Genomic DNA, 22,130 nt, shown 5'->3' on the forward strand with positions numbered 1-22,130 from the left:
CATCAAGCCCCCTCTGTCTTACAGAACAGCAGACAGCGTATAATTTACATCCTAGCAGGTCTGCAGTAGTCTAATTTTTTTCTGTCTTACCTAAATGTTTTTTTATCTCTAAAAGACCTGATGGCCCAACTCATCTTTCAGGTTAACTGTGATTGATTGATTGATTGATTGATTGATTGATTGATTGATTGAAGGTTAACTGTGGGTCTGATCCCTGTCCTTAGAATTTTGTTTACTGAGATTTGGCCTTCATCAGTTTCCAACTCTAGTTTGCATGGAGTTTGGAGAGATCACATTCAAGACTTGGTTATCATTGTTTCTTTTAACCCTTTTTAGACACATGACTGTAGAGTTGCACAAGCTGTACTGGCTAGCATGTGGCCAGAAAAGTAGTTAAACTTTGTTGATATAGTGGATACACAGATCCACTAAAATAAGAAAGGGAGACAAAGACACATAGGTTACACAACATTGGCAGACTCCATGCAGGGCAGTTTTACAGTACAATAAAGGCAAGAATGCGTTTTTATCCATAATTCTTTATTCCTTAACCTTTAATTTATCAAATAATATTGCTCCAAAAAGTTGTGATTTATTGATGGCTTTTTTTTTTCTATATGAGATGCTTGGCTTAATAACTCTATCTGGCCATAGCTCAGGATATTTTTCATTAATGAAGTCCAGTTCAATTGGATTAAATCTAATTCATTAATGAAATTCAATTAAATTTGATTAAACCTGATGCATTAATCAAACCCAATTCAGAAGCATTAATGCATTAATCAAACCCAATTCAGAAGCAATTCAGAATAATGTTGAGGAGGAACTTTCTATTCCAGAAGATCCTCTATGGGCTCATGGGTCTTCAGATCCTTAATTTAGGAATTAAATTCACTGTCAAGTAAGATTTTCCCAGTGTAGGTAATCTCAGCAATGATACAGCACGCAAATATGTGGGTCAGGAGAAGAAAATATTAAACCATTTTTGAATACTGAAACCTAAGTATAGTTTTCATGAAAAAGTAATGGAAATTCATTTGTGTTTGTTAGGAAAGAAACTATAGTGTCTTCTTAAATCATACTGCCTTACTGAAAGCAATCCTTCTGCACTGTGGGATACCTGAAGATAAGCTCAATCAAGTTTACACGATTCTGTATGACGCTGTGGTAAGGCATTATGTTGTTCTCGAACTACACTTTTATGCTACTGATTACAGATGGTACCTCTATCACTGAAGGAGGGTTACTTAAAAAGAACAGGAAGGGTAGCTGTTCACCAGACCCATAGAAAAGAGAAAAAATGCGCGGCCATTAAAATACCCTTCAGAAGGAGGACAGTGACCAAAGAAGGAGAGCGATGAGCTATTTCTTTTACAATGAACTGCACTTCCAGCCAAAAAGCCTCTATAACAGTAAGAAATAATGGTCAAATATTCAGTAATCAAAACTATACTGACTCTCCCTCCAAATACACACATACTTTTCTCTCACATACAGTGGGGCAAAAAAGTATTTAGTCAGCCACCAATTGTGCAAGTTCTCCCACTTAAAAAGATGAGAGAGGCCTGTAATTTTCATCATAGGTATACCTCAACTATGAGAGACAAAATGAGAAAAAAAATCCAGAAAATCACATTGTCTGATTTTTAAAGAATTTATTTGCAAATCATGGTGGAAAATAAGTATTTGGTCACCTACAAACAAGCAAGATGTCTGGCTCTCCCAGACCTGTAACTACTTTTTAAGAGGCTCCTCTGTCCTCCACTCGTTACCTGTAGTAATGGCACCTGTTTGACCTTGTTATCAGTATAAAAGACACCTGTCCACAACCTCAAACAGTCACACTCCAAACTCCACTATGGCCAAGAGCAAAGAGCTGTCGAAGGACACCAGAAACAAAATTGTAGACTTGCACCAGGCTGGGAAGACTGAATCTGCAATAGGCAAGCAGCTTGGTGTGAAGAAATCAACTGTGGGAGCAATAATTAGAAAATGGAAGACATACAAGACCACTGATAATCTCCCTCGATCTGGGGCTCCACGCAAGATCTCACCCTGTGGGGTCAAAATGATCACAAGAACGGTGAGCAAAAATCCCAGAACCACACGGGGGGACCTAGTGAATGACCTGCAGAGAGCTGGGACCAAAGTAACAAAGGCTACCATCAGTAACACACTACGCCGCCAGGGACTCAAATCCTGCAGTGCCAGACGTGTCCCCCTGCTTAAGCCAGTACATGTCCGGGCCTGTCTGAAGTTTGCTAGAGAGCATTTGGATGATCCAGAAGAGGATTGGGAGAATGTCATATGGTCAGATGAAACAAAAGTAGAACGTTTTGGTCTAAACTCAACTCGTCATGTTTGGAGGAGAGAGAATGCTGAGTTGCATCCAAAGAACACCATACCTACTGTGAAGCATGGGGGTGGAAACATCATGCTTTGGGGCTGTTTTTCTGCAAAGGGACCAGGACGACTGATCCGTGGAAAGGAAAGAGTGGATGGGGCCATGTATTGTGAGATTTTGAGTGAACACCTCCTTCCATCAGCAAGGGCATTGAAGATGAAACGTGGCTGGGTCTTTCAGCATGACAATGATCCCAAACACACCGCCCAGGCAACGGAGTGGCTTCGTAAGAAGTATTTCAAGGTCCTGGAGTGGCCTAGCCAGTCTCCAGATCTCAACCCCATGGAAAACCTTTGGAGGGAGTTGAAAGTCCGTGTTGCCCAGCGACAGCCCCAAAACATCACTGCTCTAGAGGAGATCTGCATGGAGGAATGGGCCAAAATACCAGCAACAGTGTGTGAAGACTTACAGAAAACGTTTGACCTCTGTCATTGCCAACAAAGGATATATAACAAAGTATTGAGATGAACTTTTGATATTGACCAAATACTTATTTTCCACCATGATTTGCAAAGAAATTCTTTAAAAATCAGACAATGTGATTTTCTGGATTTTTTTCCCCATTTTGTCTCTCATAGTTGAGGTATACCTATGATGAAAATTACAGGCCTCTCTCATCTTTTTAAGTGGGAGAACTTGCACAATTGGTGGCTGACTAAATATTTTTTTGCCCCACTGTAAATGCGCAACTTTTTCTATTTATTTTCTATTTACACATACACAGATTTTTTTTTTTTTTAACTAGCAGGTCATGGCAGCATTAACTGCCCTGTTAGTAAAGAACGCTTGGAAGTTTACTTCAGGGTGCAGCTACAGTATTTGTTTTGCCTTATCTACATCCTTCTTGCCCAGATCTTCAACCTCACCATCACACAGACTCTTTGAAGACCAGCCGAGTCAGTCTTGTTCCTGCGTGTACTTTGACTGCCTCCAAGTCCCATCCCACAACTGGGCTGAAAAACTGGGACACCCACTAGATGACAGCAAAGAGATATAGAAACTTCTAGTTCTTTATCGCCATCTGGTGCTTGTCTAGATTTTTGTCACTTGGAAGGAAGGGAATAGAAACAAAGTAAAACAAAAAGATGGACAAAAGGTGGAAATAAATGAAGGGCAAACTTTGAAAAATCTGGATCATACACCATCATCCCATCTGGGCACTCTAAGAGAAAGACTTCAGGTTGCATCAGAACAACTGTGTTGGATATTAAAATATCCCAATTGCATTTAAGCAGTGGTGCAGTCATTCCACTTGTCATGAGCCTACTAAAGAGCAGTGGTGCTACTAAGCTTGGCCAGTGGTTGGTGGTCCCACTCCATGCAGTGGGATGCCCATGCTGCAGCATTTAGAAAGGGGGGGAGAGTGGAGGTCCTCTGCTTTCCATTTCCTTTACTGCCAGAGAAATGGAAATACTGGATGTGACTTCTTTGCTCTGCAGCACTCAAAATCTTTAAGAGATGGAAAGAGATGGAGGACATGTCAGTGCAATCATCTCATAAGGAGGAGTTGGAGCCAGCGGGCAGCCAGAAAGAATAGTAAATAGAGATGGTTGAAGGTATAAGGGGAATAAAAGGGGAGCCAGAAGTAGGATGATACACCCAGAACTGGGTTTGGCCCTGTAGAGGGTACTGTCCTTGGGGATTCCTAGATCCTCACATGTCTACTGCCAAGCAGACCCACTTCTTTTTACATCACTTGCTGAATCAGGAACCCCAGACATAGGTTGTTTGCTCTCCATTTTCACTATGTTGCTTTCACTGCAATGAACTTTTGATCATGCACTTGTTCTCAAATAAATACATTTCTGAAGTATGATAGTTGAATTCAGTTGGTATGAATAACATCAAGTGGAGGTATTGTATTCAGACATTCCTCTAAGGCCAAGATAAAGTTGGCAGATCTTACAGGAAATGAAATGTAATTAGTAGCGTTAACCATATTTACCTATAATTTCTCTAAAGATAAGCCTGCAAAAGGCTTAATCTGCTGAACAGATAGGTGTTAGAATGGAAACCACTTTTAACATTCGCAGGATGTTTTTCTTTAAATCAGGGATAAGGAAATATCAACTAATCTGTTATTATTTGTGTTGCTGCAGACTGAAAAGCTAACTAAAAGAGAAGTAGAGGCCAAGTTCTGCAATCTTTCCCTTTCGTCAAACAGTGTAAGTAATTTGAAATTAACTTTATTGTTTTATTTATTTTTAGATTGGTTATGTTCCATTTTTCAGTCCTGAAAAGTTTCTTGGATTAGTTAACAATTAAACCCAATGTTTTCATTTTTTTGTCTTTCATAGACAGTATCAAAAAGTCAAATTGGCCAAATACTCTCATTCACCTGAAAACTTAGTTGACTTTTTCTTTGTATTTTTCTCCATCATCAGTTGAGGCACAGCACCTCTGATATCTCAGCTGGGGTGGGGGAAGGCAGATATAATTCTCAGCTATTTTGTATGAACAAATTATTAAATCTCAAGATTAGTATAAGACTATGTACATGCTTATTGCATAAATGAACACACTATTTCATCTAGTTGTATTTATGGGAAACTGCAGATGCTTGCTTTAGTCATCACCTTCCATTTGCCTTTATTATCTATCAGTATTCTTTTTTAACTGATTATCTCCCTTTTTCTAAACTTACCTTGGAGGTAAATGAAATGGAGAACTCCACTGCTCCATATTTGCAGAATAATGTTTGAGGAGAATTCCTGCATCTTCTTTCACCACGGTTAATGATTAGAGAGGGTTCAGGTTGACATATTAGTGGTGCTCTTTGAGCCTCCATCTCTGGGTGAGTACCAAATTGCCATCTGTAGTAGCAGGCCAGGGTCCAGAAGTGGTGAGGAGGAGCAATTTTGAATTCATTCTATTCCATTGCCCCTAATTTTTCTGTCAAGGTTTTAAATAGACAAACCTGCCAGCTGAATGGTCACAAAACAATCAATTCCTCCAATTCCCACCAGGAACTAGGGTGAGGTATAGCCCTGTTGTTTTCAACCAATCTCATTCAGGATTGCTTTGTGAAATGATGAAGATACTATGTTCTGGTATATGAAAGAATTGTCCTACAGAAGTTGAACTTGTTTTCAGTCAGTAAATGAGAGAGAAATGAACCTTTCTATTGGCCTTCCTGGCCCAACCTCACTGCCTCACCCCACCACTTCCTCTCCTGCCAGCTATTTTACAGAAAGGGATGAAGAGAAAAGAAGAGTCTTTCCAATGGCTTGCTTTGAATTATATTTCGCACTTCTTTAATAACTGAGGTCAAACCAGTTAAATAACACAAACATTAAGCTGGTCATAAGGCTGGGCTTTGCACCTTTAGTTCAGAACTTCAGCATGCAGCAGATCATATTTATGTGTCTTTTCAGCTTGTTCGGCTTTACAGATTTATTGAGCAAAAAGGGGATCTACAAGATCTAACCCCATTGTTGTGTACGATGGTAAAGCAAAAGACAGGAGTCACCTCATTGGTGAAACTTGGCCTGAAAGAATTGGAGGAAACAGTGGGCCTGTTAAAAAAACTTGGCATAAAATTTCAGGTTTGTAAAACAAAATGGATTGTATCATTAGTATTTCTTACAGGGTGAGGTCAGTCAACTGTAAAATGAATATTTTAACATCACAGAGAAAGCGGGAACCAGGTGTAAAATTTTGCATGGTGTAAATTTGGAAGCTTGAGGGAGGCCGTATTTATTTCACAAAAAATAAGTTCTGCATTTGACTACATTATTTGAGTCCGTTTAAGTGTCAATAATACAGGATATGTTACTTGTCTACCTCACGGGTATCCACAGGGGGCCAGTCAAAAAAGTCGAGTTGGTAGCCGCAACCTTGCAATCAAGCTCTGCCCCTTTTTACATGCATGACATGCGCCACTGTTGACAGATTCTGAAAAGAAGCTGAAAAGGCTGATATGCTGTTGTTTAGAATTACCTCAGAAACAAAAGAATTCAAATTATTTTACAATAGTCTGTGCTTTTGAGGATATCTTTGTTATTTGTACGTTTATATTCTGTATCAGAGGGTCAGTGAAATGGGTGGTTCTGTGCATCAGGGAAGGGATGGGGTGATTTAAAATTGGTGCCTAAAACTTTGCAGAAAAACAAATGATGTATCCAAAAATTTTAGCTCAGCTCATTCCAGGAAGTTCAGGAGTCTGAAAACGGTTGCATGTACCATGTAGTTGCCCACCTCCGAGTTGTGTCTAAAATGACAAAATAAGAATTTTCTCTTACAGATATCCATAAACTTGGGCCTGGTTTATAAAATACAACAGCACAGCGGAATTATATTTCAGTTTATTGCATACATTAGGCGGAGACAAAGAATAGTTACTGACATTCTTGCTGCTGGAGGTAGATATGATCATATGGTAAGTGTTACAAATGTGCCCCATTTAGTATAATAAAAGACCCTGATCATTTTCTAGTGTATTTCTGTTTCTGGTCTCTGCAGATCTCACAGTTCAGAGGCCCAGATGCAGTTGGTCTGGTTCCTTCAGCTGTTGGAGTCAGCATAGCTGTGGACAGAATAAGTGCTACAGTTTTGAATATGGAAGAGCCAGTATGTTTGTCTTTCTGCTTTGCATATTTCAGGTAGTCTCCATAAAGAGTGGGAAATCTAGATCTTTCTCAAGCAAGCTAAATAATGAAATGAGATTACACAGTTTCAAATCAGCGCTACTATTTCCATTAGTTCTACAGATAAAAGGAGAAAATGCAGAATATAGTAACTTCAAACTGCATAATGTATCTCTGTAGAAAAACCAAGGTGTTGTTTTGGGGTCTCTCACCCACTCATACTAAATATATGTTTCATGTATCCTAAACAAAACAGGATCATAATTAATTAGTAATATGAGCCATATTAAGTGACAAAGAGTATCTTAGCTGTAGAATAAAATTGTCTGCCTTTACAGTTTAGATGATTTCAGGAAAAACAGACAGAACAGTCCCTCCAAGTAACATTCTGGTTCTTATTTCTCTTTTTTCCAGTTTACAGTGAGCTCTTGTGATTTATTAGTTGTTAGCGTTGGCCAGAAGTCAATGGAAAGAGCCATCAATGTTGTTCAGAAGCTCTGGGCTGCAGGAATTGCAGCTGAAATTATGTATGACTGGTCCCAGGTAAGTTGTCATTTATTGTACATGTTGTTTCTGGCTTATATGCATTTCTTTTTCCAAGCGCACCAGGACTGCAACTGTAAGCAAAGCTAAAATAAGGCAGATTTTGAATTGCCATTAAAGGAGGAAAAATGGCCAACTACCAGTAAATTGACTTGTAAGCAAGAATCCCTTTGATTACTACCATTTTTTTTTTTTAGCATAGCATCCTACAAGCTTACCAAAGCTCCTAATACTTGCCCTATTAGAGTAGAGGGTCATTAAAGTAAAGGAGCATTGAACAAGACTGTAGTCACCCTGCCTCCTGTTGAAAACTGTAAGGTTCTGGAGAACATCTCAGTTTTGCTCTTAGAAAATCCCGTTGCTCCATGGTGCATTGGAGCAAGAGAAACATCTGCTCTGCTTTGACACTGACTGATTTCTATTAACATTTTAAGGTAGCTTTCCATAAATATTAATTATTAAAGGAACTGGCTGCTCTAATAGAATCTACTGAATTCAGTGTAAAGATTTCCTGCATTTTCTAGCATTATTTTTCAGAAGAGATTCCATATATCATTCACATATATCAGTCGAAATCTAAACAATTTATTGATGTTTCTTGTATGAGTGTAAAAGACTTAGTTGGAATATTAGATAGATTATCTTTTTTAATCTTTCATCCCCACGGAACTGGTTTCACACTTATCGTATAAGATTTATTTTTATTGTTCATTGCTCTGTTTTAAATTGGATCAGTTTAATTATTTTAAAATGTTATATGTTAATATTACTGTGCATGTTTAATTTTTGGAATTCCTTTTTACTGTTAAATGTTTCAGTGCAACCCATTGGAAGTCCTTGAAGATTATAGTAGTACACAAATGTGATAAATAGATACAGTAAAAGATTGGTCAGTCTTTAAGATAATGACTGACCTCAAGCAGGCTATTAAATAGAGAGGGATTTGAATCTATTTCTGTTCAGTTGACAAGTACTACTCAAGTCTCTTCTGAGAAGAGAAAACTCTTTAGCAATTTAAAATTAATTTTATTCCTTTTTTGTACAACACGTAATGTGCTAGTCCCAGGAAGAATTACAGGAGTATTGCAGATGTTCTGGAATCACCTATGTAGCCCTCATTAGTGAAAAAGAAGGAACTCATGTAAAGGTAAGTTTGGGAGTGACATCTTTCCATATTCCCTTTCTCATCTGTGTCTGCTCAGTACATTTATATTCTCAGCTATTACAGTATTGTGTCAGCTTGGAATGAGGCCACATGATGCCATCATCTTGCTGATGCTGCCTACCTGATGGAAGAAAGATAGGACATAAATACCCACAATTCAAGGAAATGTGTGATCTAAAATGTATTTTTTGAAAATAAAAGAAAACTATAAGACTCCTGCATATTGTTACATAACATTTCAAAATTGCTGCATTGGAGAACAGAACTCTACTCATGAAGTAGCAGTTTTTCATCCCTTCCTCCCACTTACAACTCTTGGAGATCTACAGCTGTCACTCCTGAGATTAGGGATCCTCTGGAAGGGTGTGGTAAATGGTGTGGTGGTAGGGGGCAATTGGAAAAAAGCTTGTGAGGGCATTCTCAAAATTATCTGAACTAGCCAGTGGTGGCATTTTTATTTGTTTAGAATTGTGTACTCTTCCTCCCTCATGCTGGGTGGATGGATTTGTGTTTGTTCTCACTCTCAATCCAGCACACAAACAGGATTGCAAAAGCAATTCTATCTCTTCCACCCATCTAGTACAACTAAAAGGGGACAAAAATCACACTCTAGTTGAAGGCATCGTATGACTATAATTGGGGCAGATACCAGTCATGAAGAGAGGTCTTGCAGAATAAAAGATTGCTACTTCTCTTATTGGCCAGTGTTACTCTCATTTCCTAAGGCTGCTGTGTTTTTTTTAGTGATTCATTTAAATTGTACTTGCATGTCATCCATTTCCTGATTTAATTCTGATAACTCATTCTTTAGACTTAGCAATATAAAAGTTAAAACACTTTGTGGGGCTATTTTGCAGGTAAAATCCTTTGAAAGGGAAAGGCAGACAGAGAAAAGAATCTTGGAGACTGATATAGTAGATCATCTGGCCCAGAAACTGAGGACCAAATTCTATGACGAAAGAAATAGCAGGTAGCAACAAGTACTATAACTTGGAGAGTAGGACCTGGATTATTTGCAGCAGGAAGTAAAATATCGTAAGCAGAGTGGTTTGGGTATAGGTTTTGCAGCAATTCACCTTAAAAATTATAAGCGACACATCATACAATGATTTGGCTTTATTCTAATATGTCTTGAACTGATGCGTTATATAAGTTGGGACTACAGGCTGTGTAGACTTCAGACAGAATTAAAATTACTTATTTGTAATATACACTGAATTGGTTCCAGACTTCCACACTTGGAAAGAAGGGAAAGTGAAAATCATCCAAAACTGCTCTGCATATAGGTTTGAGAGGTCTTTTGAAACAACTTGGTAGTAGGGCTAGGAAATGGGGAAGAATGGCTTTACCCCACAGAGGAAAGTCTGGATCCAACTTTCTGAATGTTACAAAGGTACTGAATTAATATATGCTGAAAAGTTATCTATCTATTTTTACACTGCCCAGCAACTCTGGGCAGTTCACAGATAAATGTATACATGTTCTCAAGTATTAATAGAATATCAGTTTCTGTCTTCATCTGTTATTTTGAAAACAATATTGAATAACAGTCTTTGATTTTTAAATCCTATTTTAGAGAAATTTCTGATAATGTGCCAATGCAAAGTCTAAAAGGATCATTTTCCAGTAATTCAGGTATGTAATGACTAGTGTGTTATATTTTTCAGTAATCTAATAGTACAGTAATCTGTATTTATGTTGCAGAGGTGGTCATTAAAATGGAAAACCAGTCCCCCTCTGAGTTGGTTAAACAGAATGCAGGAAATAAATGACTGCATAAAATGTATTATGTTGAATGTTAGTATTCAAATGAGGCCATTTATCATACAAGGCAATGGGGGGGGGCAGTTTAAAAGGAAGGGTTTAATAATTTAATAAAACACAATTCTGATTAAACCCGACCTTAAACATAGTTGTGCGTGGTCCAGCATCCAAAATCTGATCGAGGGTATGGACATGCTTACAAACAAAACTTTCTATAGTTTCAGTTCTAGTGTGCACATATGAGAAATAGAGGAACTTTTAACTAAATCATTATGTGTTTCAGGTTTGTCTGAATCACATGGTACTATAGCAATACCAACTGTGTGCATTATTCCACCAGAAAAGTTGTCAGCAAGTGTCAGACGACGTTATGAAACTCAGGTATTATAGATGTATCTCTACTCTCAGTAATAATATTGCAGTATGACTCTAGCTTTGGAATTATATCACAAAGGTTGTACAGAGGTAGAAAGAACCATAAGAAATGGTGAATAGGCAAGCAGAATTCTGGTCCCTTCCGTTCATTATTTTTACTATTTTCTATTCTTTCTGGCAGTGACTCCTTAGGATATGAGTTAGGGGTCTCTCCCAGTTTTATCTGGAAATTCCAAGGATTGAACCCAGAAACTTTCCTGTGCAAAGCTTGTATTTCACTCCAGTCCTGTATTTGCACAGAGAGAGAGAGAGAGAGAAATTTAGTTAGATGGCAACATGACGCACTTAATGTTTTCTTCTCAGAGCTGCTTCCATTCCTAGCCCAATGGTTCTTCCTCCCTCAAACAAGTCAAGTTCCCTGTCTAACTGATGTCCTTCCTCTTCACTGAAATCTGATTTTAATTAAGAATTTCTCTAGTATAGTTGGAAGAAGGTTACAGAATCAGGAGTTGGGTAGGGAGGGGCAGGGGGCAATTGGATAAAAGTAGAGAACCTGGGATTGATTTTTTTCTGGAAAGGCAGGTGCGCTGTCTTTTGCCTTAGGTTTCAAAAGAGATTTCTTAGTTGAATCCTGGTACAAGGTGGCCATAGTATGAGGAAAGAAAGTCACCTCTGGGAAAAGATACTGGAGAAAGACCAGGAAGGCTTTTCCTCATTAAGCTGGAAAAGAAAGCAGTTGGTATGTGCAAAATCTAATCTTATGGAAAGGGAGCATTCTGTTTCTTCACTGGACCTTTGGAAAACTACCAGACCGTTCCTGAACAGTCAGATCATCATGGTTAGAGAAGCTGAGCAAGTTCCAGAAGACTTCCCAGAACAGATTTTGCACTTCAGTAGTAGGCAGATATCCAGCCCTATCCAGACTTGTCACTTGATTGAGTGAAACTAAACTGAGTGGGTGATACAAGCATGCCTGCAAGCCCATTTACGGTATCACCGCATGCTGTTCTGTAAACGCATTGCACAGCTTCACAAGTATCCATGAGTGCAGGGAGTTCAGGAATGGAATTAGAGAGCCACCTCCTTTCTCCCTCTGTTTATCTCTGTAAATGTGAAGATAAATGCCTGCATGTCACTTTTGAATTAAGAATAGTTAACGGGGATACTTGTTTAATATAAAAAGAAAATATTATCTGTGTGTTTAGCGTCTGTGTTTATTATTTTAATTTAATGTAACTTCCAGGTACAAACCAAACTACAGGCCTGCTTTACTAATTTCCCACTGAAGCTGAGTGAAGTTGAAATTTTAGCAGTAAGTCACTTTGCTTTTGTCAACAAGCCAGTTGTATCTAGTAACTGGATCAGAAACCGGTAACTACTTAAAGCCATATTGGAGGTACAGATTTAATTTCCAGGAAGATGTGTGTTTCATTAGTGGTAAATTTCCTGTTCATTTGTATGAAATTCACTGAAGTCACTTTCTTTGTCCTGAGTCTTTCCAAAAACGTCTAACAATTGCCTCCGATAACTTGCCCTCAAGAAAAGGCAATATTGGGCATATGCTGTGTTGAGTGTGGGAAGGAGTGACAGTGCTCTGTATTAGGGACTTCAGCAGTCTATTAATTTCCTAATAAAGCTCAGGCCAGACTATTCTAATGAAGAGAAGCCTCTTTTAGAACTCCTGTGATGTCAGAGTTCAGGCTTTCAAGTTCTATCCTGGTTGAGGTTTTGTTTTTGCTTTTTGGTCATCAGAACCTGGAATTTGTTAGTATGAATCTGAGTGACTGCAGGTCAGGGCTTCTGGTATTCAGTCTTTCTTGCAGTAAATATGCAGAGCTTGAGGATATTCAGTCCAGTTAATTTTTGTGCCGGTAAATTTGGATGCCTTACAGATCTACTTTCTGCAAAACCCAATTTTACATGGATTAAGTGAAGCAAATGTAACTGGATCTCATAGCTTACACTACCATAATGATTTTGTGTTTTGTTTTTTGCAGGTCGATCTACCAAAAGAAACTATAATACATTTCTTATTGTTAGAGGTAAGCCTATGAATTAAGTTACTGGTCTTACTAGTGGTTTTAATTAATAACTTGAGATTTTAAAAAGCTTAAACAGAGTTGAACATTCATTTGTTATGTACAGTAAGCAAAATCTCATTCCTGGCTTAGAAGAAACTTAGCATACCCCTTTTTATAAGTCACTTTTTCAAGAAATCAAAGATTGTAATCTATATTTACATCCAAAAAATAAAGCATCCTGATGTTCTCAACATTAGCTTTTTTGCAGTCCCTGTTTCAGAGTAAGATACTTGTTTGAATGTTTTCCATCTTCTCAGTTTGATGACCAAGCTTTCTATACAACTGTGAAACAACTGATGTCTCGATTGCCAAAGCAAAGATACATTAAACAAGTTTGTGATGAAATCTATACCATCAAAATTGAAAAAAAGTAAGTATTCTTATGCTTACTAGTTGTACAGTCTGAGGCTCTCATGTTGAATCCGGAAGGTCATTTTGCAAATTTTAGGCGGATGTAGAAATACTGCAAGGTTCTACAGGATCAAAGATTGACGTTGTATAAGGCCCCTAGTGTTAAAAGGTCACTGAGTTCTCAGTGGTTTCCCTTCTGTGGGATTCAGTAAAGGAGCTGCAATCTGGAACCATCATAATGTGAAAATCCTGAACCATCAGACACTGTGATTTGAATTGGGATAGAAGATAGGACCCTACTATACTTGGATTAGCACAAAGATAAATTTGTCCAATAGCTGTTGGATGAATTTATTTGGCCTCTTGATCAGGTAGCCCTAACATGTAACTGAAATGAAAGAGCAACTCACAATTAGCTACGTTTTCTCAACTTTCTGCATGTTTCTTTCTTGCAGGGTGCCCGTCCTTGTTCTCTACAGTTACAAAGATGACTACTACAAAATCTTGTTTTAGTTATGAATATGTAAGGGATTAAAATCAGGATAATGAATGGGACAAAACATGTGCTTCCCATTATGTTAATGTAAAGAAAAGTTGCACTTTGTTGTTGCGGATTCCCCTTGGACAATCGCTGTCTTTTAAGTATTCTGTTGAGCTCATGTGCCTCAGCTGGCATCTTTAAAGGTGTAAATCTTTTCAAAATATATTGTACAGTATACTTTTCAAAATAAAAGAATCTTCTGGTAATTTAGGATGCAATTGTCTTCGCTTAAAGTAAAATCAGCAGATGGTAGTATTTGGGTTTGAAAAATTCAAGTAACTGCAATTTTCATTGTTTATTCCATGAATCTCCTTCCACTTTTTTAAATATAGTTTTTATTAAAAGTTTAAAAAACAATAATAACTACAACAAGCTAAATTAGAACAGAAAAAGTGAAAAAGAACAGAAAAAGCTAAAAGTGCAATAAGAAAATAGAATAGAAAAAAGAGCAAGATATAAAGGATATAAAGACATAAAGAAGTGGTGTCTGATATTCTTCACAGCAGTTATAAGTACAATTATATTTTACCTCTCTCTCTAAAGTTACATCATGATTCTTCTTTCTATAATCTATTCTGTCTAATCATCAAAACCATAAACCACGTTTATTTTTTTCATTTTTACACAAAGTCCATTAGGGGGTTCCAATCACCGATAAATGTAGATACTGTCTTTTCTCTAATGAGAGACGTCAGTTTATCCATCTCAGCAAGATTTGTCAATTTCACTAACTATTCCTCCATAGTGGGTAGTGCCGAATCTTTCCATCTTTGTGCATATAATAATCTTGCCGCAGTAATCATATATTGAAATAATCTTCCATGACTCTTTTCTGTGTATCCATCAAACTTAAAGAAAAGGTTCTGGTGAATCTCCTCCTACTTTTGACACTGGGAAGGTAGGCTAAACTGAATTACAATGATCTCCAGCTACCCCACTATTGTGAGCTAAAAGGAATTTATAGGGAAGAAAGAGGCTGAGACGCTTGGAGGTCTGTATTTTGTTTTTCAGTGGGATCAGCTAAGACCTTCTTTAAGGCCTCCTGTGCTGCTTATAAGGGAGGAGGTTACTAAGTGAATCTGGAGTTTGTGGTTTATTTTACATCCATTTTCCTTCTCTAACATGGATACTTTGTTGTACTGAATTTCCTGTTGCTTCTAAACCAGGTATCCAGATAATTGCTTCTGCACCTTATGGGAAAACCCTTCCTCAGATCAAAGTATGAATAATTTGCACGGACCTATGATCAAATTCAAGTCTGTAGAGCAGGGGATGCACAGCAGATCTGAAGTGGAAGATGCTTTGGAGGGGGAATGTACGTGCATGCTGCACCTATCAGTGCCTCCTTTAAAACAACACGTATTTTCCAGGACTCGTACATGACTTCCTTGGGTCCACACAGCTCTGATGTAAGCCCTGGAAAATGACACCAACAGGCCCAGTGAGCATACCCCTACTACCTCCAAAACACTTTTCTGCTTCAGATCCAGACAGACACACATTCATATTGTAGAGATATTATTGAATAAGTTCCCAGCTGGATACAGTGCTTAATAAATTAAGCATTCTTCATGTTTTGCTTGATAACTTGAATCCTAAAGAATAAATACTGTTAGGGTGGTGGATGGGGACTGAATGTACGTATACTTATGCATGTAGTTGATGCAGTGCTATTGGCTGCAATTCCAACTATCTGCAGCAAATATGAGATTATATGATACAAAAGGAGTGTGATCTGAAAATCTGACAGGGAAAGTGGAATGAAGAATTGGAAATTATACAGAAAATTATACTGAAAAACTAGCACAAATGGATGAATTTATGTTGTTATCGAGAATGTTTACAGAAGATGGAAAAACAGATGGGAGATTTTAGAAAGTACAAATGCTGGCACAAAAGTCGAGACTAGAATGTGGCCTGTTGCAAGGAGCATTTGTCAAAAGAACTCAAAATGAAGAGCGTGTTTCTGCCCGCCTTGTTAAGTGGGAGAATTGAGCATGTCAGGAGAAACACAGAAGGAAAATGAATGGAGTAGGAATGAGGTACTTAAGAAGCCTGTGTGTAAAACAATTTAAATTTAAAAAGGAGCAGTGAGGTCAAAAATGAATGTAGACTGAATACAAGAGTAAGTGACCACTATGAAAGGAAGATGTTGAGGTGGCTTGTCATATAGTTAGAATGCAAGAGGACTGAATTGTAACCCAAGTATGGAGAAAACTGGTTTTAGTTAGGTTTAATTTTACTTATTGTGTGTCTTTAATTTGTTTGGATTACCATTACTCTTTTTCTGCACTCTGCATAGCACTACTTCTCCAAAAGGGAATAGTGTTATTTGTACATTTATCAAAGGGATGACTGTAGTGGGGTGCATGCAAACGCAAGCATATCCAAATTAGTCAGGCATAGGTACAGTGGCAACCTCTCTCCTACCCCCTTTTTTAGGGGGGGAGGAGGTAGCTTAACCAAACAAGAGCTGGTGCTAAGGTAAAAACTCTTTTCAGAATGACAGTGCTGACTCAGTAAGAATTTAAATCTTTATTACGTATGTCAAGATTAAGGAAACTAGGTAAGAACTGAAAGGAGGGAAATAAAAAAACTACTCCTAAAGGGGTCATCCCAGCTGCTGTTCCTCCAGCTGGGACCAGGCATATGCGCGCGTGCACACACACACAGAACCGAGGCAGAACAAGTAGACCAAAGTATAGGAAAAGCTATTCATAAAACAGCAGCAATTCCAATCTGCATCTAGCTTCCACTAGTTCTAAAATTGTTGTATTTTTCCTGGCTCGCCAACCTGCTACTGGGCAGGGGTGTTTCTGTTCCCTCTGCCAATGACAAAGATAAAATGGAACTCCCACTTTTTAAAAGCCACCTGGAAAGGAAATCTTACTCTTCCTGATTGGCTATTTAACATTTATTTTTTCTTGCATTTTGATTGTCTTTGCTCACTACCTAGACTGACACATGTAGGTTTGATTGACAACTCAGATTTAGGCTTTCCTTTTAACTCTTTTCTGCCTGAACCCTTTGGGATGAGATTTTTCCCCTTTCATTATGAGGACGTAGGCTAGTTTATTATTCATACAACATTTAACACAGAACTACAGAATTACTTAGTGGGTATAAAGGTACTTCTATAGGAGCATCAATCATTTATACTTATTTATCATAGGAGCTAACTGCACCTAACCTTAAGTGAGTATGTTTTCTTAACCAGTCAGGATCTTTAAAATGGCTCTTCTGCTGAACAAGCCTTTTTTTTCTGTATTATTTTGCACAAATGGGTTCACTGAATACCAATATTTTCCAATACTTCAGTTGCCAAGTTCTGTTTAGCTGGAACAACCTGTACAAGAATATATAGTTAAACAGTAACATCGTTTAATGAAAGAAAAATGTCATCTATGGGTGTGGACCAAATTCAGTTTTATAACTTAAGATGCATGTTTCTATTATAGTCCTTTCTTGTTTGCACACAGATCCCACAGAATCAAACTGTTTTGACAGGTGGTACATTCAGCACAGATATTTAGGAATCAAGATACTAGTAGTTCAAAGTTACTTCAGTCATTTTTACCAAATAGATAAGCAAACGTTATCATTTTTAGTTCTGAGGTTTGTTGTAGCGGGATTCTTTGTTCCTCTTCCAAAACCAGTTGGAACAATTGAAACCTGTATGTAACCATTTTAATCTGATGATTCCAGAATTGTTTCAGGAAAATAAAACTTGCTTCTTAAGATTAGTTTGGTTAGTTGTCCTGCCACCATAAAGTAATATTATTTTAACATGATAGGACACTTACTTTGTGCCATGCTTAACAAAAGCAACAGAAGTGCCTATCAGTTCAATATGAATATGAAAAACTGTGTTAAGCAAAAGGATAGTAAAAGCTCCTTAGAAACCAAGATTCACAGAGCACTGAAAATCTATTTCCAGTTGTAACACAAGTTCTTGGTTGACCTCAACCTTAATTCCACTCATAAAACTCTTGCATGCACTAAACATAAACTGTTACATCAAAATTATTTTTCTGAGTAACCTCCACAGTATTTTTTTATTTCCCAAGTTAAACATTTTCCAGTAATCTCCTTATTGAAATAAAACAAAGGCACATACAAAATAAATCAGGTGCTGCAAATATATGCATTAGGGATATTTATTTTTGCGTATCACAATCCTGAGCACTCTCTGTTTGCGTAAGATGCTTATTGTTCAGTTACTAGCCAGAAATGAAGTCAAAAGATAAGTGGTTACATAAAGAAAAAATGTGGGCTAAAAAATGGGTCCATTCTTTGGAGAAATGTTCTTTTATATCATTGCGTTGCTTTACTTTTCTTGTTTTTGCTTTTCTTATCTTTCTTCTTTAAACCATCCATATTAGCTCTAAGCAAATTTGAATATGCCTGGAATAAAAAACAAGACTTTTTAAAAAAAAAACAACAAGCAACTTTCAGGAAACTGCTAATCTCTGCCTCAGAATATTTGCAGAGATAAGCAGCTACACTTTCCTATAATGGGTTTCAGTTAGTCAATCATGCATTAACTATAAAAAATGGAAATTAATTGATTAAAAAAAATCTGAAGTCTAAGTGAATAGATACAAACTTACCATCTGGAATTTGTTAACTTCCCTTGAACTCACCTATAAGAAATCAATCACATGATAAAAGCAATTATTGTATGATGAACCAATATATTCATGGGCAACTGGTTCTGATCACTAAATTCAGATAAATTGGAATTAATATATTGTATACTAGTTTGGTGTATTGGTTAAGTGCTGGACTAAAAACTCGGAGACTGAATTCCAGGTCTCTCTTAGGCATGAAAGTCATCTGGGTGACTCAGTCAGTCACATTTTCTCAGTCCAACCCACCTCACAGTTGTGGAGAAAACAGGAAGCAGGAGCATTATGTATATAACCATGAGTTGTACAAAGTAACATCATCATCATCATCATCATCATTATTTACTGTCAGAGTTACAACATCATAAGGTAATTCATGTACACTGTGCATAATGTTTTTCAGGAGAACAATGAAAACTCTTCAAAATGTGTAGAAGAGTTATAGTTTTGAAACCTGCATATACTGGGAATCAATCAGACATAATGTGTTTATGATAATTAGTATGTTTTTAGATGTCTAATGTTGGCAAGGAATTATTTGCAGCATGATATATTTGCACAGCTGTGACCATTCTTGAGCTCACCAGATCTGGCACAATTTTTCATGCTTTAGTTACATTATATTACTTCTTTATGGACAAACCCTTGAAGAGTGATTGGATGCCTCAACTGGTACAAAACCCAGCAGTTAAGCTGCTGACTGGTACACAATGCCAGGCCCATATTTTGCCTGAGTTGAAATATCCAGCTGTTTGCCAGTTGTTTTCTGAGCACATTTAAAGTTCTAAATAGTGTAGGGCAGGCCCATGCAACTTGTGGAGGGGAAAGAGCCACACTGATAAATTAAAAATAATTGCAGGTCACAAGGGAATAGCTGACGAGCCAATCGGCTATTCAGTGGCTAGTGACACTGCAGGGATGGAGCTGGCAGTGTTGGTGAGGCATGGAGGCACTCCGCAGCATGTCTTTTAGGGTGGCAGTGGGTTTATTGAGTTTTTGAAAAACACCAGCAGACTGCATGCTATGAGCATCTGATTATCTGAAGGCCCGTCTGTCTTTGCACTGATCTTAATCACTAGAGTCTTAAAAATGCTTGTGCTTTCAGAGCCTCCTCTGCTGGGCACATACTGTAGGAGAGAGCATTCTCTTGGGTCATGTCTCAGCTATAGAATACACAGCTGCAAAACCTGTGTTTATCCTCCACTCTTACGGCTTTCGGGAAGAATTGAAGCATTTCTCTTCCCAGACTTTTTAATTCCTTTGAACTTGATTACTCCTGTTTTTGTTTCATTGTCTATATTTCATTGTAAAGCATTAGCTGCCTTGAGAGCCCCATGTCAGGCTGTAACATCAAATACATACAATAAATAATAAAGTCATTATCCATTTTATATAAGGTCTTTCCCCCCACTTACATAAGAATGCAATGGTGAGAAAACATCCTTTTTCATCAAAGAATACTACCTACCACTGTGCTTATTTTTTTCTTCCCATCTGTGGCTCTAAGAAGACATTTGTTGTCTACAGGCTCAAAACTCTCAAGATGGCCCTTCCGTGGGATTGGTCTTGTCCGACCATCATCTGTATTAAACAGAAGCGTCAAAGTTATATATAGTACTTATAAAACTAGCAAGTTAAATTATGTAAGATCTAAAGATGGCAAGAGAATGTTAAAATAAAATATTACATTTCTCCAGTTTTGAATACTGCTTCACAGATTAGAACTCTAAAACTACAGGTTGGGAGGCAAGAATTTTGTTAGAATGGTGGTGGTTATATTAAGCCAGGCACGATTATAAGGTTTCACAATATCAAGTACATGTGAAGCTGTTTTATTGTCACATTCCTCTTTCTCCAATCCACTACACCAGCATTTCTCAACCTTGGCAACTTTAAGATGTGTGGATTTCAAATCCCAGGATTCCCCAGCTAAAGTCCACACCAATGGCTGCAGCAGGCCACAGATTCCCTATCCCTGTGATAAACTATGTCAAGAAAAAAATGGAAGTTTCTGTCCCATAAGCAGAAAGCACTAAATATAGAAAACATTCAGATTAAGAGACAATATGTTAGGAAGCAATGAACACCACTGGCCCAGTACAGATCTACGTCCGTTTTTTAAAAAAACACATTATCCATTCTACTCACTGATTAAGTTTGGAGTAAGTATCTATTTTTAATAACTCCTATGTTATTTATTACTGAGAAGTTGTTGCTCAGCCGTTTGCTAACTGAATTGTAGTTCAACCACTTAGCACTGGAAAATCTTCACTTGATTTGTTTTGTTATGAGAAAATACTGATGAGTCAATGCGAGACAAACAGCAATGTAACACTTACATTTCTTTAATGTTATATAGACACTGCCTGTGGTCCTGCATTTCTGAAAAAGCCTGGTTAGCTCTGTCAAGAACTGCAAATGAACAAAACATCTAATTGTTACAAAGATAACAATTCTGAATTATTTTCTTTTTCTAACTAGTGAACAATCCCATTCCAAAGCTTTTAGTTACACCAACTATTTAAAGAGCTGCATTTGGCTGTTAAGCCATAGCATTATAATCTTCTATTCATGGAGCTACAGATAGGCACTGAAATCTGCACGTTTCATTGCCTCCTCACCTCCCTATCAAAGTGATTCTGACTTGCATTAAGCTAGACCTCTTGTTACATCAGAGCCAAAACTCTTGAAGTGCATATTCTCCTTCAAATGAGTTACATGCGGTGATCATTAATCTTCCATGACAAGCAGTATTCAGTATATACTGTGACAGTTGCAAAATTAGGTGGGGCCAGAAAGAGAACTCATACGTAGCACAGAACTCACGCCATGGGTTGGTACTTCTGGCATTCACTGGATATTAACTGCAATCTAAAGCGGCCCACATGCAAACTAATGCCGTGGGGGCTCAACAACCTTGCATAGTGACACAGTAAGAGGGAAGTGATGGAAGCTCCTCCCTGGATCTCCAATCGGCTGCTGAGCAGGTGGGGGAGCATCTACATTACGCGCCAATGGTCCCGCTCCTGGGATCCGAATACAGATTTTGAGAAGACCCGATGCAGAAAAGAGGTAAGGCCTCTGGGACTGCCACCACTCTTTCTATAAACCGTCCCCCATCCCGCTACCGCCTCATCTGCTCTGCATAGCAAGGAACCGCGGCAGCACAGCCTTCCCCTACGAAGGTGCCAGGTCGGAGGAGGCTCCTTTCCGCTCACAGGAACCGACGCTTCGAGGTCAGAGCGGACCCTTCCCCAAAAGGCACTCCCGGGACGGGGCGTTAGGCCGCGGCACCTGCTCGCTCTCCAGCAGCACCATCGCCCGCGCGCTTCTTCCCAGCAGCTGCTGCAGACTCGGCGAACCCCCAACGGTCGCGAGCGCCCAGTCACAACTCCCAGGACGAGCAACCGGCCAGGAAACGGAAGCAGCGGGAACACGAGAGGCGGAAACTCTAGAAAGAACCTCTCCCGCCCGGCATCCCTCTGCTGCCCCCGCAAGGCTCCAGGCAGAACTGCGCGCTCTGTTCTCGGAGTCGGAGGTTGCTCCGGGGTTGCTGCCAGCCTCGAAAGAGTCCCCGAACGACCTGGTTTTGTCACGGCTTCTCTCCGCTGTGCACTTGGTGGAGGCTGAAATCCGTCGCGCCGCCCGTGCTTGGCACGCAGAGGTCTGCGCTGCAGTCCCTGTTCGGTTTC

The 22,130-nt window shown here is 38.5% G+C and overlaps 2 protein-coding genes across 6 annotated transcripts in view; one reads left to right on the forward strand and one right to left on the reverse strand.

Moving 5' to 3' along the window:
- EIF2AK4 (eukaryotic translation initiation factor 2 alpha kinase 4) overlaps window positions 1-14,014 on the forward strand; it is a 46,887-nt gene extending 32,873 nt beyond the window's left edge. The window contains exons 26-39 of one of the 5 annotated variants that reach the window (XM_088145437.1): window positions 1,051-1,167; window positions 4,504-4,569; window positions 5,779-5,949; window positions 6,648-6,782; window positions 6,866-6,973; window positions 7,405-7,533; window positions 8,594-8,680; window positions 9,556-9,668; window positions 10,275-10,333; window positions 10,803-10,843; window positions 12,081-12,149; window positions 12,835-12,879; window positions 13,176-13,288; window positions 13,725-14,014. In XM_088145437.1, the coding sequence (XP_088001563.1) occupies window positions 1,051-1,167; window positions 4,504-4,569; window positions 5,779-5,949; window positions 6,648-6,782; window positions 6,866-6,973; window positions 7,405-7,533; window positions 8,594-8,680; window positions 9,556-9,668; window positions 10,275-10,333; window positions 10,803-10,843; window positions 12,081-12,149; window positions 12,835-12,879; window positions 13,176-13,288; window positions 13,725-13,782 (1,311 nt within the window). In that variant the 3' untranslated portion in view covers window positions 13,783-14,014. Of the gene's footprint in view, window positions 1-1,050; window positions 1,168-4,503; window positions 4,570-5,778; window positions 5,950-6,647; window positions 6,783-6,865; window positions 7,006-7,404; window positions 7,534-8,593; window positions 8,681-9,555; window positions 9,669-10,274; window positions 10,334-10,745; window positions 10,844-12,080; window positions 12,150-12,834; window positions 12,880-13,175; window positions 13,289-13,724 lie in introns of those variants that run through there. The other 4 variants (XM_088145436.1, XM_088145439.1, XM_088145438.1 and 1 more) reach the window with 4 other exon arrangements.
- A 3,921-nt stretch (window positions 14,015-17,935) lies between these two features.
- SRP14 (signal recognition particle 14) lies at window positions 17,936-21,886 on the reverse strand. Its single transcript, XM_007434170.4, has 5 exons — window positions 21,733-21,886; window positions 20,778-20,850; window positions 19,907-20,019; window positions 18,421-18,453; window positions 17,936-18,214 (listed from the first exon to the last, which is right to left on the reverse strand). Exons 1-5 carry the CDS (start codon window positions 21,754-21,756, stop codon window positions 18,125-18,127), a joined length of 333 nt encoding a protein of 110 aa, XP_007434232.1. The 5' UTR covers window positions 21,757-21,886; the 3' UTR covers window positions 17,936-18,124.
- Between the last annotated feature and the right edge of the window lie 244 nt (window positions 21,887-22,130).

This window comes from Python bivittatus, unplaced genomic scaffold (genome assembly GCF_059951505.1).
Source record: "Python bivittatus isolate LINGU-HERP-01145 unplaced genomic scaffold, Pbiv_v1 ctg000480_np1212, whole genome shotgun sequence".
Classification (NCBI taxonomy): Eukaryota; Metazoa; Chordata; class Lepidosauria; order Squamata; family Pythonidae; genus Python; species Python bivittatus.

What these genes read in the sequence shown, in the direction of transcription:
- SRP14 (XM_007434170.4), bottom strand. Translation starts at nt 21,756, where the DNA reads ATGGTGCTGCTGGAGAGCGAGCAG. An exon ending in AGAAAAAAATAAGCACAGTG is followed by an intron (nt 18,454 to 19,906) that starts GTAGGTAGTATT and finishes GATTTCTTATAG; the next exon opens with GTGAGTTCAAGGGAAGTTAA. An exon ending in AAGTTAACAAATTCCAGATG is followed by an intron (nt 18,215 to 18,420) that starts GTAAGTTTGTAT and finishes TTTTTATTCCAG; the next exon opens with GCATATTCAAATTTGCTTAG.